This window comes from Magallana gigas, chromosome 9 (genome assembly GCF_963853765.1).
Source record: "Magallana gigas chromosome 9, xbMagGiga1.1, whole genome shotgun sequence".
Classification (NCBI taxonomy): Eukaryota; Metazoa; Mollusca; class Bivalvia; order Ostreida; family Ostreidae; genus Magallana; species Magallana gigas.
The window spans coordinates 50,115,262-50,131,403 of NC_088861.1; the positions used below are offsets into that span (position 1 = coordinate 50,115,262).

Below are 16,142 nucleotides of genomic sequence, written 5' to 3' on the forward strand. Positions count from 1 at the left end.
CATGTAGTGTGTGTTAATTACAATCATGTACCATGTGTTATTTACATGTACCATGTATTATTAATTACAATCATGTGTTATTTACATGTAGTGTGTGTTAATTACAATCATGTAATTTACATGTATCATGTTATTTTAGGACCTTTGAACCAAAACCAGAACTAAGAGCTCGAGCCGAGGATCTACTGAAGCATCCCTTTATTGTGGAGTAAGTACATGTATATCGCTGTGTCTGTAGAGCTATGTCAAAGTGTCTGAAAAATTATGTCAAAATATCAATGAGAGTATGTCTTAATTTTCAAAGAAATATGACATAATGGCTGAATGACTATCTTAAGAAAAAGAAGGACTATGTCATGATGTCTGAATGACATTATGAAAATGTATAAAGGACGATGCCAAAATGTCAAAAGGACTATAATTAGTCTATGTCATTATGCTTGAAGGACTATGTTATAATGTCTGAAGGAATTTGTAATAATGCCACAATGTCAGAAGGTATTTTTTATTTTGTCGTAAGAACTATGTTATAATGTCTGAAGGAATGTGTCGTAAGAACTATGTCATAATGTCTGAAGGAATGTGCCATAATGTCTTAAGAACAATGTCATAATGTCTGAAGAACTATGTCACAATGTCTTAAGAACTATGCCATAATATCTGAAGGACTATGTCACAATGTCTTAAGAACTATGCCATAATATCTGAAGGACTATGTCACAATGTCTTAAGAACTATGCCATAATATCTGAAGAACTATGTCACAATGTCTTAAGAACTATGCTATAATACCTGAAGGACTATGTCATAGAGGAATTTATCAGAATGTGCTGGAATGGTTATGTCATTGGGATTGGTTCTACTCTTACTCTCTTATGATAACATTTTGACTTTTGATTTGTTGGCATTAAAAGTCTCTGTTCTTTAAATAGACACTGGAATAGAATGGTGCCTTGTCAGAAAATTTGATATTTACGAAATTTATTCATAAAGGAGTGTTGAATCTTTACAATTGTATACAGGGGGGTTGCCTTGTTGTAGGACACTGGCCAAGAAGAAGAAGAAGCGAGCCAGTGACGGGGAATATCTACGCAGTATTTCCAGTAAGTCACATGTACTTATTAATAACAGTAAGTGCCTCTCTGTTGATCCAAATAATTATTTGTTTTCCCTTGGACTGAAATGTCACATTTTCATTGGTTTAAACATAGCACGTGATTGCCTCATATATCTCTATATTTGTTCTGTGAGAAATAATATTAGGCAATATGGCCGTCATTGGTCGACGCTTCGCTTACTCATTTCGACAATTCATAGTATTTAATACATAAACCGCATGCCGTAAAATGGCAGCGTCGAAATTTGCTCAAATCGCTGCAGAGGAAAGGGAGAAAACATTTAAAATTGAATAGCAGCAAAACATTGTAAGTAAACATGGGTGAAGCAAGGATTTTTAAAGAGTATTTAAAAGGTGGGATTGAAAATTTTGAAGAGTTTAAATGAGTTAAATTGGACGAGATGTTAGGCATCTTGTACATGGCTTTACGTAGATCATCGCTATTTGTGAATAAATATGTCGCTTGATAGTCCTTGGGAAAACAAAACACTTATTAGATTAGTTACTGACTCACTACGGAAATATATTGGGTTGATCAATCTCATAGACGGCTCGGCTTCGCCTCGCCATCTATGAGATTGATCAACCCAATATATTTCCGTAGTGAGTCAGTAACTAACCTAATAAGTAATAATGTTTTGTTGGGGAGACAAATTTGGGTATAAAAGAAAAAAATCTGTTTTGTGACCTCAAAGCATGCCCTTGGGTAACTTATATTATTTCAATGACAAATTATACAGTTGTATATTCCATCAATTGTTATCTTCCAAAATACCTTGGATTGATCTTTTTGTTGGATTATATATTCGAGGGAAAAAATTCAGAATGACCTGGATAGAGTTCAAGGTCAAACCAAATTCTAAATTCGAACATATATTTGGATTTTAATGTTTGCAAAGCTAAAATCACAAGATTCTAATCTAGAATTGATTTCAATGGTAAGATCTGTTAGGAGAGTGCTGTTCTTGCATTATGTTGATGTTTTCATATGTTTGGTTGTTGTAATGTTTATTGTAATGATAAGTCTACTTGTTTTGCTGAAGCTTGCTTTGGTGAATTTGGTTGTTTTAGGACAGATGTACCTGTTATAATGTTGCCTCGTTGTTTTAATGTTCTTCTGTTGTTTTATTAGTGCCCACAGGCCAAGAGGGACAGTTCCAGCACAAAACCACAATGCAGCTACAGCTACCAAAGAAAAAGAGGTACATGTAAGAAATTGTGTTATATTAGAGAAAGAAAGAGGGCAAGAGATGAAAGGCAAGACAGGGGGGAGAAGGGCAAAGGAGGTGGAAGAAAGTGCAGGAGAGGGAAAAGAGAGGAAAGAGAGGGGTAATAAAAAAAAGAGGAACGGATGGGGAAAATAAGGAAATGCTATAAAAATGGGAGAGAGAGAAACGACTTGAGTTTTGACATAAGCACATACTGTGAAAATGGGTTGGTAGTACATGTATTGGTGTGTACCATGATAGCTGTATAGTACATGTATTGGTGTGTACCATGATAGATGTATAGTACATGTATTGGTATGTACTACGATAGCTGTATAGTACATGTATTGGTGTGTACCATGATAGCTGTATAGTACATGTATTGGTGTGTACTATGATAGCTGTATAGTACATGTATTGGTATGTACCATGATAGCTGTATATATTGGCAGGGAGCCCAAATCTCCAGCCTCCAGCATAGGCAGTAACGATACGATGGATCTGGATGATTATGACACGGCCGAGGAGAAAGATAGAGAAATGTAAGGAATTGTGACCTAACACCAGTTCTCTCCCTTGGTTCAGTGTGTTCAGTTGCTCTATTCTTCTCTCTTCTGCTCTGATTTTGTGTAGTTCTATAGACTAGAGTCAGTAAACAACAGCATCTAATGTATTTCTGTATCCCGCACTGCATGCCTAATTAATATTAAATGACGTAATTAATATTAAGTGACCTAATTCTCTCAGAATGTCTCAGGGCCTAGGAGTCAACAAGAGGATCTTTCACACAAAGTGTGTTGGATCCTCCATCAGTCTAACCTTCTGATGACCTTGACCTTAGATGAGATTGTACTTGAACTTGTGTTATATAAGCAAACCAATCCATGATGACCTCTTGGTGTATTGAGGTCTATAGTTCCTCCGACTATTTCATGTAATTTGTTCAAACTATGGAAATCTTCTCTGGCTTTGCACACTCTAATCTGTTCTCTTTGTATCAATATTTATTATAATAATTAATTTTGATTAATTGTAACAGTTTGAATAATGTTTTAATTAACAGAATGGTTTGATTAATTGCAATTCTTTAATTTATTTTTCAATGCAGCATTTTTCACTGTGATGAGTGTGTAAGATGTTTAGATTTGACATGAATTAGGAACCAATAAGACGGCTCTGTTTATGACAGTTTACAGGGATAACCTGCAATAGAGACAGTGACAGGGGTTGCCTGGAATATTAGCAAGCACCAAGCAAAACAAAAAGTGAAAAACAAACAATATTGGGGGGAAAGATTTAAATTGGCTGCTGCATGCGGCATAAGCTTTCATATGTTAAGATAGAAAGACAAAGTGTGGGAGGGATGGAAGGGGTGCAGGGGTTGCTGGGAGGTAGCTAGCTTTTGTTTTGACTTGAGAAATAATGATATGATTTTATGTATTCAGATATTTGGAGAAACAGACAAATATGATTATAGGCATACAATTACAAGTAAATGTATGTTGTTTTTGCATGTACTGTTGTAATAATCATTAGATTGGTAGATGAGATGAAAAGAAGATTGGGTTTTGGAGATGAAAGTTTTGACCCAGAAAGGTTGACCTTAATTATGTAGTTATAAAAGAGGAATGAACTTAATTATTGTGCAAGGAAGTTGGACTTCATTATGTAGACAACTTAGTTTTATTTACCTTCTGAGCAAGGAGGCTTAACTTGACTACGGTATTGAGTAAAAAGTGTGGACTTGACTATTGGGTAATAAGGTAGGAACTGACTATTGAGTAAGGAAAGAAGACGGGATTATTGAGAAAGGAGGAGTGGACTTTACTTTGAGTATTAAGGCATGTGGACTTGACTATTGAGTAAGAAGGATGGACTTGATAATAGAATATTAGGCAGTGTGGACTTGACTATTGATTAAGGAGAACTATTTAGCATAAAGAATTGTGGACCTGACTTTAGAGTAAGGGTAATTGACTTTACTATTGAGTTAGGAGTATGGACTTGACTATTGAGTAAGGTTAGGTGACATAACTATTGAGTAAAGGGGGGGGCTGATTATTGAGTAAGGAGGATAGACTTGACTATTGAGTAAAGAGGGTAAACTTGAACTATTGGGTATTAAGAGGTGTGTATTTGACTATTGGGTAAGGATGAGTAACTTAACTATTGAGTAAGGAGGGTGGACTTGACTATTGAGTAAGGTTAGGTGACATAACTATTGAGTAAAGGGGGGGCTGATTATTGAGTAAGGAGGATAGACTTGACTATTGAGTAAAGAGGGTAAACTTGAACTATTGGGTATTAAGAGGTGTGTATTTGACTATTGGGTAAGGATGAGTAACTTAACTATTGAGTAAGTAGGATGGACTTGACTATTGAGTTAGGATGATGGATAAATAATTGAGAAAGGAGCATTGACTTGACTATTAAGTAAGAATAGTGTACTTAACTATTGAGTAGGGGGTTGACTATTGAGTTAGGAGGATGGACTTGGCTATCGAGAAAGAGGTTTAACTTGACCTTTAAGTTAGTAGGGTGGACTTGACTTTTATATAACATGGTAAACTTGACTATTTGGAAGGAGGGTTGACTTGACTATTGAGTAAGGAGGGTGGAATTGACTACTGAGTAAGTATATGTGACTTAATAAATGAATTAGGAGGATGGACTTGACCTTTAAATTAGGAGGATGGACTTGACTTTTATATAATATTGTTAGCTTTACTATTTGGAAGGACGGTTGACTTGACTTATGAGGAAAGAGGGTGGACTTGATTTTTCAAGGAATATAAGAGTGACTGACAAAGAGACACAAGCAGTAGACAGGCTCTGATGGCCTCCTTTCTCTTCCAGTGATCTTAAGTACCACAGATCACGTAGTGTTCACACCGGATTTCTGGCCATGGACCGAGCAGACAGGTAGGCATGGCAACGGGGACACATTGCATGCTACCATGGCAACATCACAGCTATGTAGCTAGATTTCTTTATACTAACCGTGATATTATCCTAGTTACCATGACATCTTTTGCTTTGCTAAATTCATTAATACCCTCCTCCTTTGCCTGAAGAGTTTAACATTTTATAAAGGAAAATTAAAACTAAAAAGGGGTAAATAATGAAATTGTTGATACATATTTGATAACAAGTTAGAAAGAAAACACCACTCAATACCAGAGTAAGTTTAAGCAGCAACAACATGAAGTATTTGATGCATCAGATATACTCTCTTAAACTGTCTGTGTGCATTAATGATCATATATATTCTACATCAACCTCATTATCAATTCTCAATTTAAAATCAAAGTTTTGAAGTTAAAAGATAGATTTTATTATTTGATAAAAAGTATCACAGAATTTATTTAGAAAAGGAAAGTCCGTTTTGCATTGATATAACCTATGACTATTTGAGTTGAGTTAGTTTGGATTGTTTTGTGTGAGGATGTAATCTTAGCTGCACCGCTAGGTGTGTGCAGTACACACTGTACTGACAATGCATGTGACGGTATCGGGTCATTTTACTTCAGGAAAATAGATCTAGTTTTCCGTAAACGGGCGGGATCGGACAGCAAATTCCTGGAGAGGGGGAGGTAAGTCAGGTCACATGACTGTCATGTGAGTGTCATGTGATCAGCCTTGGCATGCCTTGGCTTTATGGATGAGATGTTAGACTGCTGTGCTTAGCTGTGATCAGAAGTGAATACACTTATAATAACTACTCCTATGTGGTCTTACTTGTGTGTGATCATACTCAGTCATGTTGGTTGTAATCGGCCCATGTGGTTATACTCAAGTCCTGTGTGGTTTGGCTGTGTGGATCATATAGACTGTTGGTAGAGGTGTCAGAAATAAAAGCCTTAAGGCGCTTTGCTTCTAATATTTCATGTCTTTTTTTTTTCATTTTATTATTTTGAATAGTTAGATCTCTTTCCCTAGGCTCTTAAAATTACTAGGCAAAACCTTGATTTTTTGTGACCTCTCAAAGTTTTAGCATGCAACATTTAATCATCTTTTCAAAGTGTTTTTTTTTTTAATTTGATTTACAATTTCCATGCTACTTATTTTTTTGAAACCATGTTATTCCAGGGAAAATCCAAAATGTTCCAACTCCAAAAAAAGCCTGGTAAAGAAACCCTGAATTTTTGGGAGTTTAAAAGATTGAAATGCAAATAGATATTAATGAATAATTCTTTATGAAAAATTATCTAAAATTGAGGAATTTTTCATGTGTTGTTAATTAACTCCTTTGGCGTATTGTGGTTGGGTCTGATCCTGTATTATAAGAACATCTTTTCAATCTGAACAGGATTCACAACTGTTTCAGAATAAACACTACATGCTGTAGCCAAACTCTTCTTTGCATGCTGATTGCTATTTATTGCCTTTTGTTATATATTTTATGCATGGAAATATTGTGTTTTCATTAAAATAAAGAACTTGGTCTTTCAACCTTATTCCAATATCTAAACCAAAAAATTGATAAAATTCAAAGTGTTCTAGAAATTTGAGTTTAAATATTTTTTAGTACACTAGTATTTTTGCTGCATTAATACTTTGTCACTGTAATTCTGCCACCGGATGATTTAAATAATAGATTCTTTGTTAACTCTGCGATTGGTCTACTTCAGGATTTTGAATAAATTTGATTTCAGGGAAGCACTCAGACAGTTATATGGTGTATTACATTAGGATTACAATGAGTTCAGACATCTCTCTAAAACCAGTCTGCTTCCTGATCACCTAACTGACCTCCTTTCACTGAAGAGCTATGATTAATTTACCTTTGTAGCTAATGGTTTTTCCTATGGCTTAATGGCTTGCTTTTTCCCTAATCATGGTTGAATTATGATCTGCTGTATTGAACAGATCAGCCACACTGTCCATGCATCACTTTGTCTAAGACTTTACCTTATCAATCACAGTTCTATTGGATATAAATCAATGTCATCTATTTTCTTATAAATGAGAGGACAATTTTATTACAATTATGTAAAGGGAACAGCATGTACTGTATTCAGGTATGTTGTTTTAATTTACAATGTATCATGCATTGCAGATGCATCCGTTTGCAACAAATTTCACTTTATTTATTATTATTTTTTTTTTAAGTAAACAAGATGATCAAAAAAGATGCAACATTGGATAAATACTTTCACCTATTTATAAATCATTGTATCTAACTCTTGTGTACAAAGTTTATTTCAGTAACTGTAAATGTAATTTAGATGGAGAATTTTGTAGAATTTTGTAGTTTATAAAAGATCTTCTATAATTTTTCAAGAAGAATTTCATTTGAAAAGTAGTAATGATGCGTACGGTTAGACATTTACCGAAGTCACCAGTATGATTTCTCCCAGGGCTGGGACTAACACCGACTGATAGCTCGTCATTTATAAAGTATTGCTTTTAACAAGGATAACTCCAGAACTAACATTAAGTACTGTGGAATCATAATAAATTTATTGCTTTTTCTTCAGGGCTCAGTGTCTGTAGTTTTAACATTCCCACAAACTTCTCATTAGCATTTATTTTGTTTAGATAATGTTCCGATATAATAGTATATCTCCACAAACCTTCATGGTTTCTTCCTTGTTACCCATTAACATCCCTCCTCAAGAAAAAAAAATGTTTCCACAGTACTAGACAAGTATAACATCAAAGTTGATGAAGTATTACTTGTTGTAGAAATTGTTTTAAAGTCAGTCAATTATTAAATGCAGTAAGAATGCATGTGGAGCAGATAGGATACTGTAATATTAAAGCTTTACTAACTAGAATCTGGAAATCAGGGTATTGGAGTCACTGCTTGTTTTGTGTATGTCACATGATCAGAATGCTTGTATGTGATTGGCTGTTATTTACAGGTCACCATCGCCACTCACTCGATCCCCCTCGCCTATGGTCCTGGAGGGGTTGACCTACAGGTAACCATGGTAACGTGGTGTAGTCGTGGTGCCTGCTGCCTCTCTTTGACTCACCGTTTGGTTTTAACTTTCTGTAGCAGGGATCTAATCATATCATGCATGCTTTATATCTTGGTCCTCTGAAGTCTGACAAAAAAGGGGCCCCATGCAGGAAATTCATTCTGGACCTTTTTTATGAGCATTATAATGGGTGCCCTCTTTGTCCCAGACTGTCAGACTTCTATGGACGTTGTTTATCACACTAAACTTGAAGCTACTGTCTGTCAGCTACTGTCTGTCAGTACAACTGTGTAGACTGTGCTGCACTAATTTTTTCTCTTCCTTTTCTGTTGTAGTTATTTATTTCAAGATACTAACTTTATCACTTAATATTGATGGCTTATAATGACTTATACCTGGTAAATTTTTGTGTGTTCTGGTATGAGATACCAATAGTATTATACTCATCTTGGCTGTTCTCTGCATATTTTCTAATAGTCACAAAACTCACTTCAAAACTATTATTTCCTTTTCAGAATCCCATTCATTCATAACTTTATTTCCTCCAATATATAAACTGAGATATGACAACATGCAACTAAATTTAATTGGATAACAACTCACATTAAAATGATTTAGTTTCAAAATTCACATAAAATTTCATATTCATGAAACTTTTTATTACATTACCGTAGGTATAGATGAAAAATAATCATCTTTCTAAAACAAATATTGCTTTCACCAGATTGGTAATATCTTTTGAACTTTTACTCTTAACATCAAACATATTACAGTTAAAATTTATGTAAATTACCTACACATTTTACCTTTAACTCTTTGTTCTTAATGTTTGTAAAAGTCATTGAGCTTTGATTTAGATACATTTGGTTGATGAAACAACATTTTGTTTTTCATTTGTTCATTTAATCGAGATGTTGTGGCATTGTATGTTTTCCAACAGACACAAGTTTTACCTCTATGCTATGACCATTGTTTACTCAGAATTCATATATCGAAGTAGCTATAGACACATTTTTTTTCTTCATTTTTGTCATGTTTACCTTCACTTAGCTTTGTTTTAGAAAACACTTGTTGTTTTCCTTATATATATCTCATCAACAATAGTTACACTGTTTGACAGTAATGAATTTTGGTCAAGGTCATTGTTTCTACCTATTGAGAGGTCAGTACTTTTACTTTCAGTTCTGATGCAGGGAGTTCGGGTATGTCTGGGAGCTCGAGTATGCTGAATCTGTCGCCGGACATTGGGGACATGGATCACAACTCCCACGATTCCTCAGGACTGGGCGGGTTCTATCTGCTGAGGAAAGACTCGGAGCGTCGCATCACACTGGTTCACATCCTCACCAAAGACATGGAACAGGTAGGTCAAGGTTACACCTATTAATTCTCACCTGTCTGTCTACCTGTACTCTGTCACCTGTTTGAGAGATGTGATGTATTGTTACCTCCAGATGTTTGAGAGATGTGATGTATTGTTACCTCCAGATGTTTGAGAGATGTGATGTATTGTTACCTCCAGGTGTTTGAGAGATGTGATGTTTTGTTACCTCCAGATGTTTGAGAGATGTGATGTATTGTTACCTCCAGATGTTTGAGAGATGTGATGTATTGTTACCTCCAGGTGTTTGAGAGATGTGATGTTTTGTTACCTCCAGATGTTTGAGAGATGTGATGTTTTGTTACCTCCAGATGTTTGAGAGATGTGATGTATTGTTACCTCCAGATGTTAGAGAGATGTGATGTATTGTTACCTCCAGATGTTTGAGAGATGTGATGTATTGTTACCTCCAGATGTTAGAGAGATGTGATGTTCTGTTACCTCCAGATGTTTGAGAGATGTGATGTATTGTTACCTCCAGATGTTAGAGAGATGTGATGTATTGTTACCTCCAGATGTTTGAGAGATGTGATGTATTGTTACCTCCAGATGTTAGAGAGATGTGATGTTCTGTTACCTCCAGATGTTTGAGAGATGTGATGTATTGTTACCTCCAGATGTTTGAGAGATGTGATGTATTGTTACCTCCAGGTGTTAGAGAGATGTGATGTTCTGTTACCTCCAGATGTTTGAGAGATGTGATGTATTGTTACCTCCAGATGTTAGAGAGATGTGATGTATTGTTACCTCCAGGTGTTTGAGAGATGTGATGTATTGTTACCTCCAGATGTTTGAGAGATGTGATGTATTGTTACCTCCAGATGTTTGAGAGATGTGATGTATTGTTACCTCCAGATGTTTGAGAGATGTGATGTATTGTTACCTCCAGATGTTTGAGAGATGTGATGTATTGTTACCTCCAGATGTTTGAGAGATGTGATGTATTGTTACCTCCAGATGTTTGAGAGATGTGATGTATTGTTACCTCCAGATGTTTGAGAGATGTGATGTATTGTTACCTCCAGATGTTTGAGAGATGTGATGTATTGTTACCTCCAGATGTTTGAGAGATGTGATGTATTGTTACCTCCAGGTGTTTGAGAGATGTGATGTTTTGTTACCTCCAGATGTTTGAGAGATGTGATGTATTGTTACCTCCAGATGTTTGAGAGATGTGATGTATTGTTACCTCCAGGTGTTTGAGAGATGTGATGTTTTGTTACCTCCAGATGTTTGAGAGATGTGATGTTTTGTTACCTCCAGATGTTTGAGAGATGTGATGTATTGTTACCTCCAGATGTTAGAGAGATGTGATGTATTGTTACCTCCAGATGTTTGAGAGATGTGATGTATTGTTACCTCCAGATGTTAGAGAGATGTGATGTTCTGTTACCTCCAGATGTTTGAGAGATGTGATGTATTGTTACCTCCAGATGTTAGAGAGATGTGATGTATTGTTACCTCCAGATGTTTGAGAGATGTGATGTATTGTTACCTCCAGATGTTAGAGAGATGTGATGTTCTGTTACCTCCAGATGTTTGAGAGATGTGATGTATTGTTACCTCCAGATGTTTGAGAGATGTGATGTATTGTTACCTCCAGATGTTAGAGAGATGTGATGTTCTGTTACCTCCAGATGTTTGAGAGATGTGATGTATTGTTACCTCCAGATGTTAGAGAGATGTGATGTATTGTTACCTCCAGGTGTTTGAGAGATGTGATGTATTGTTACCTCCAGATGTTTGAGAGATGTGATGTATTGTTACCTCCAGATGTTTGAGAGATGTGATGTATTGTTACCTCCAGATGTTTGAGAGATGTGATGTATTGTTACCTCCAGATGTTTGAGAGATGTGATGTATTGTTACCTCCAGATGTTTGAGAGATGTGATGTTTTGTTACCTCCAGGTGTTTGAGAGATGTGATGTATTGTTACCTCCAGATGTTTGAGAGATGTGATGTATTGTTACCTCCAGATGTTAGAGAGATGTGATGTATTGTTACCTCCAGATGTTTGAGAGATGTGATGTATTGTTACCTCCAGGTGTTTGAGAGATGTGATGTATTGTTACCTCCAGATGTTTGAGAGATGTGATGTATTGTTACCTCCAGATGTTTGAGAGATGTGATGTATTGTTACCTCCAGATGTTTGAGAGATGTGATGTATTGTTACCTCCAGGTGTTTAAGAGATGTGATGTATTGTTACCTCCAGGTGTTAGAGAGATGTGATGTATTGTTACCTCCAGATGTTAGAGAGATGTGATGTATTGTTACCTCCAGATGTTTGGGAGATGTGATGTATTGTTACCTCCAGATGTTTGAGAGATGTGAAGATTGTTACCTCCAGATGTTTGAGAGATATGATGTATTGTTATATTTTCATGTTAAATACTGAAATCTGATTGGTTATCACGCAGTTCATAATCCCTTTTATTACCCTCAGCGTTAGCAACGCACCTAGCAACGGGTAACATTAAAAAATGTTACATGCGCGAAAATTATGCGCGTACGGTTCGCTGTAGAATTCATGTTATTCCTAAATAAAAGCAGTAAAATTTTCTTTAAAATTAAGACAATCGTTATAACAAAATAAATAGTGCCTATTTGGGAGGATAGCAGTTGAAATTGACACCCCTCGAAAACCATTGTCAACCTCTGCATCGCGTCGGTTGACAATGGTTTTCTCGGGGTGTCAATTTCAACTGTTACCCTCCCAAACAGGCACTATTTATATATTGTTACCTCCAGATGTTTGAGAGATGTGATGTTTTGTTACCTCCAGATGTTTGAGAGATGTGATGTATTGTTACCTCCAGATGTTTGAGAGATGTGATGTATTGTTACCTCCAGATGTTTGAGAGATGTGATGTTCTGTTACCTCCAGATGTTAGAGAGATGTGATGTATTGTTACCTCCAGATGTTTAAGAGATGTGATGTATTGTTACCTCCAGATGTTTGAGAGATGTGATGTATTGTTACCTCCAGATGTTTGAGAGATGTGATGTTTTGTTACCTCCAGATGTTTGAGAGATGTGATGTATTGTTACCTCCAGATGTTAGAGAGATGTGATGTATTGTTACCTCCAGATGTTTGAGAGATGTGATGTATTGTTACCTCCAGATGTTTGAGAGATGTGATGTTTTGTTACCTCCAGATGTTTGAGAGATATGATGTTTTGTTACCTCCAGATGTTAGAGAGATGTGATGTATTGTTACCTCCAGATGTTAGAGAGATGTGATGTATTGTTACCTCCAGATGTTTGAGAGATGTGATGTATTGTTACCTCCAGATGTTTGAGAGATGTGATGTTCTGTTACCTCCAGATGTTAGAGAGATGTGATGTATTGTTACCTCCAGATGTTTGAGAGATGTGATGTATTGTTACCTCCAGATGTTTGAGAGATGTGATGTATTGTTACCTCCAGATGTTTGAGAGATGTGATGTATTGTTACCTCCAGATGTTTGAGAGATGTGATGTTTTGTTACCTCCAGATGTTTGAGAGATGTGATGTATTGTTACCTCCAGGTGTTTGAGAGATGTGAAGTATTGTTACCTCCAGATGTTTGAGAGATGTGATGTTTTGTTACCTCCAGATGTTTGAGAGATGTGATGTATTGTTACCTCCAGAAGTTTGAGAGATGTGATGTATTGTTACCTCCAGATGTTTGAGAGATGTGATGTATTGCTACCTCCAGATGTTTGAGAGATGTGATGTATTGTTACCTCCAGATGTTTGAGAGATGTGATGTATTGTTACCTCCAGATGTTTGAGAGATGTGATGTTTTGTTACCTCCAGATGTTTGAGAGATGTGATGTATTGTTACCTCCAGATGTTTGAGAGATGTGATGTATTGTTACCTCCAGATGTTTGAGAGATGTGATGTTTTGTTACCTCCAGATGTTTGAGAGATGTGATGTATTGTTACCTCCAGGTGTTTGAGAGATGTGATGTATTGTTACCTCCGGATGGCTTGGTATTATGATCAACAGTTCTTGATCATCAAATCATGTTTCTTCTTCATTTACAGATCTGTGAGACCTGGCTTCAGTTCTTACACAAGGATGCCACAATATCCAACCCCAAGCTCTGTGTGGTAAGTGTATTAAGTCCACATCAGCTTTTGTGTTATTACAAAATAATTACATGATCTAAGTTTTATAATATTTGCCAAGTGTGTAGAGGAGAGAGTGATATTTTGGTTGATAGTCAGTACAGCTATATCTGTAGACTGTCCATAGTGTGTGTACTAATTAATCTCTGGACATTACAGATTTGTTTTTACTTATCTATTGCTAGGAACATTTACGATGGATGCTGGTCAGTCTAAAGAACTACATCTCGGATCCCAACTGTAAACACTGCATCAAGGACACCCTCGGTACGGCCTACTTCTGTACCTCTCTATGTGGCTTATAGCTCATTAGTTACATAGCACATCTTAATTGCTCTCCGTAAAAGGGGATTTGATTGATAACTTAGAAAGAGGATTTGGTTGATTACTGAGAATTAATGTACCATAAGTACACCTGTATCTTACAAACCAGGATGAAGTAGCTGATGATCTGATTTATTTCAGAACAATTGCGGCACGCGGTGGACTTTGATGCAGCAGCTTTGATGGAGATACAGCTAGCCCTCTATGTGTTCCACGAAGCAGTGCGTACAGTTTATCAGTTTTCTTTAGTATCCTTGATCTGAAATATTTATGAATAATTGATCTTTACAGCAACCAATAGAAAATTGTCTTATTAAGAGCTAGACTAAGTACTGTATGTACATGATGTATACAGGGTTAGTTTTGCCCTGTGTTATTTTCACCCTTCTACACTTGCAAACGGTTTCGCCTTGTCTTGAATTCATACAGATGCAATTGTGTGAAAAGAGATTTTCTTTGCAAGAATGAAATTTGCTCAGTCTTAAATTTGCTCTCTGACAACAAGGGTGAAAGGGGTGAAACTAAAACAAGGGCAAATGTTTCCCTGCTAAAACAGTGTTTTCAATAGAGGTCAAGATTCATTTGAGGAAAAACCTTCGGGTTTTATGGGATTTGATCATATGACCAATGGGGCATCCCGTATTTATATCCCGATATATGTCCAAAAATGATACCTTATCTCTTAACTGTATGACATTTTGTAGGTCAGTAAGCATCTAAAGAGCCACAGCATCCAGCCCCACTGGATGTTTGCCCTGGACAACTTACTGAGGGGAGCAGTGCAGGAGGCCATTATGATCCTTTCTCCAGGTACGTCATGTGAGTGGAGCAAGTAGTACTGTAGAATAAAATCCCTCTTTTGATCTTACTTTTTACTTGCCATGTACCGAGTGAGGTTTAGAATAAAATCCTTCTTATAATCTGGTTATTTGGTGGTATTGGGACTTGTTTTAAGTTTATTATGAATTATTTAGATCTGGGAGCAAACATCGCCGGATCCAAGGAGGAAGAGATTGAGACGTCAGGAGTTCCGTCCACAAACTCAGGAAAGTCAGCCTTGTTGTATCGTAGTTCAGCCGTCTCAGAGCTACAGAACCAGCTGGAGAGTATACAGGAAGAAAACATGCAGTAAGTATCAGGCCAAACAGGAAGTAGGCCATGCAGTGTCATGTTGTACAGGAAGAAAACATGCAGTAAGTATCAGGCCAAACAGGAAGTAGGTCGTGCAGTGTCATGTTGTACAGGAAGAAAACATGCAGTAAATATCAGGCCAGTCAGAAAGTAGGTCATGCAGTGTCATGTTGCACAGGAGAAACATGCAGTAAGTATCAAGTCATACAGGAAGTAGGTCATGCAGTGTCATGTTGTACAGGAAGAAAACATGCAGTAAGTATCAGGCCAAACAGGAAGTAGGTCATGCAGTGTCATGTTGTACAGGAAGAAAACATGCAGTAAGTATCAGGCCAAACAGGAAGTAGGTCATGCAGTGTCATGTTGTACAGGAAGAAAACATGCAGTAAGTATCAGGCCAGACAGGAAGTAGGTCTAGCAGTGTCATGTTGTACAGGAAGAAAACATATAGTAAGTATCAGGCCAAACAGGAAGTAGGTCATGCAGTGTCATGTTGTACAGGAAGAAAACATGCAGTAAATATCATGTCACACAGGAAGTAGGTCATGCAGAGTCATGTTGTACAGGAAGAAAACATGCAGTAAATATCAGGCCAGACAGGAAGTAGGTCACGCAGTGTCACGTTGTACAGGAAGAAAACATGCAGTAAGTATCAAGTCATACAGGAAGTAGGTCATGCAGTGTCATGTTGTACAGGAAGAAAACATACAGTAAGTATCAAGTCATACAGGAAGTAGGTCATAAAGTGTCATGCTGTACAGGAAGTAAACATGCAGTAACTATCAAGTCAAACGGGAAGTAGGTCATGAAGTTAGTGTCATGTTATACAGGAAGTGTCCATGCAAAAGGTGGAAGGTCAAACAGGAAGTAGTTTATACAGGTAGAACAGAAAGTGTCAGCCTGAGGGTTATTTAGAAGTACCGGTGAACTTTC

General features: G+C 36.7%; 1 protein-coding gene across 16 annotated transcripts in view; it reads left to right on the top strand.

Annotated features, from left to right (window-relative positions):
* The window catches only part of LOC105338968 (mitogen-activated protein kinase kinase kinase 15), a 33,418-nt gene that overhangs the window by 12,791 nt on the left and 4,485 nt on the right, over positions 1 to 16,142 (top strand). For 2 of the 16 annotated variants that reach the window (XM_066072255.1, XM_066072253.1), the window contains exons 24-36: positions 140 to 208; positions 1,042 to 1,103; positions 2,250 to 2,325; positions 2,778 to 2,867; positions 5,182 to 5,247; positions 5,856 to 5,918; positions 8,193 to 8,252; positions 9,435 to 9,615; positions 13,671 to 13,736; positions 13,940 to 14,021; positions 14,220 to 14,299; positions 14,783 to 14,888; positions 15,053 to 15,206. In XM_066072255.1, the coding sequence (XP_065928327.1) occupies positions 140 to 208; positions 1,042 to 1,103; positions 2,250 to 2,325; positions 2,778 to 2,867; positions 5,182 to 5,247; positions 5,856 to 5,918; positions 8,193 to 8,252; positions 9,435 to 9,615; positions 13,671 to 13,736; positions 13,940 to 14,021; positions 14,220 to 14,299; positions 14,783 to 14,888; positions 15,053 to 15,206 (1,155 nt within the window). The remainder of the gene's footprint in view (positions 1 to 139; positions 209 to 1,041; positions 1,104 to 2,249; positions 2,326 to 2,777; positions 2,868 to 5,181; positions 5,248 to 5,855; positions 5,919 to 8,192; positions 8,253 to 9,434; positions 9,616 to 13,670; positions 13,737 to 13,939; positions 14,022 to 14,219; positions 14,300 to 14,782; positions 14,889 to 15,052; positions 15,207 to 16,142) is intronic. The other 14 variants (XM_066072254.1, XM_066072256.1, XM_066072258.1 and 11 more) reach the window with 14 other exon arrangements.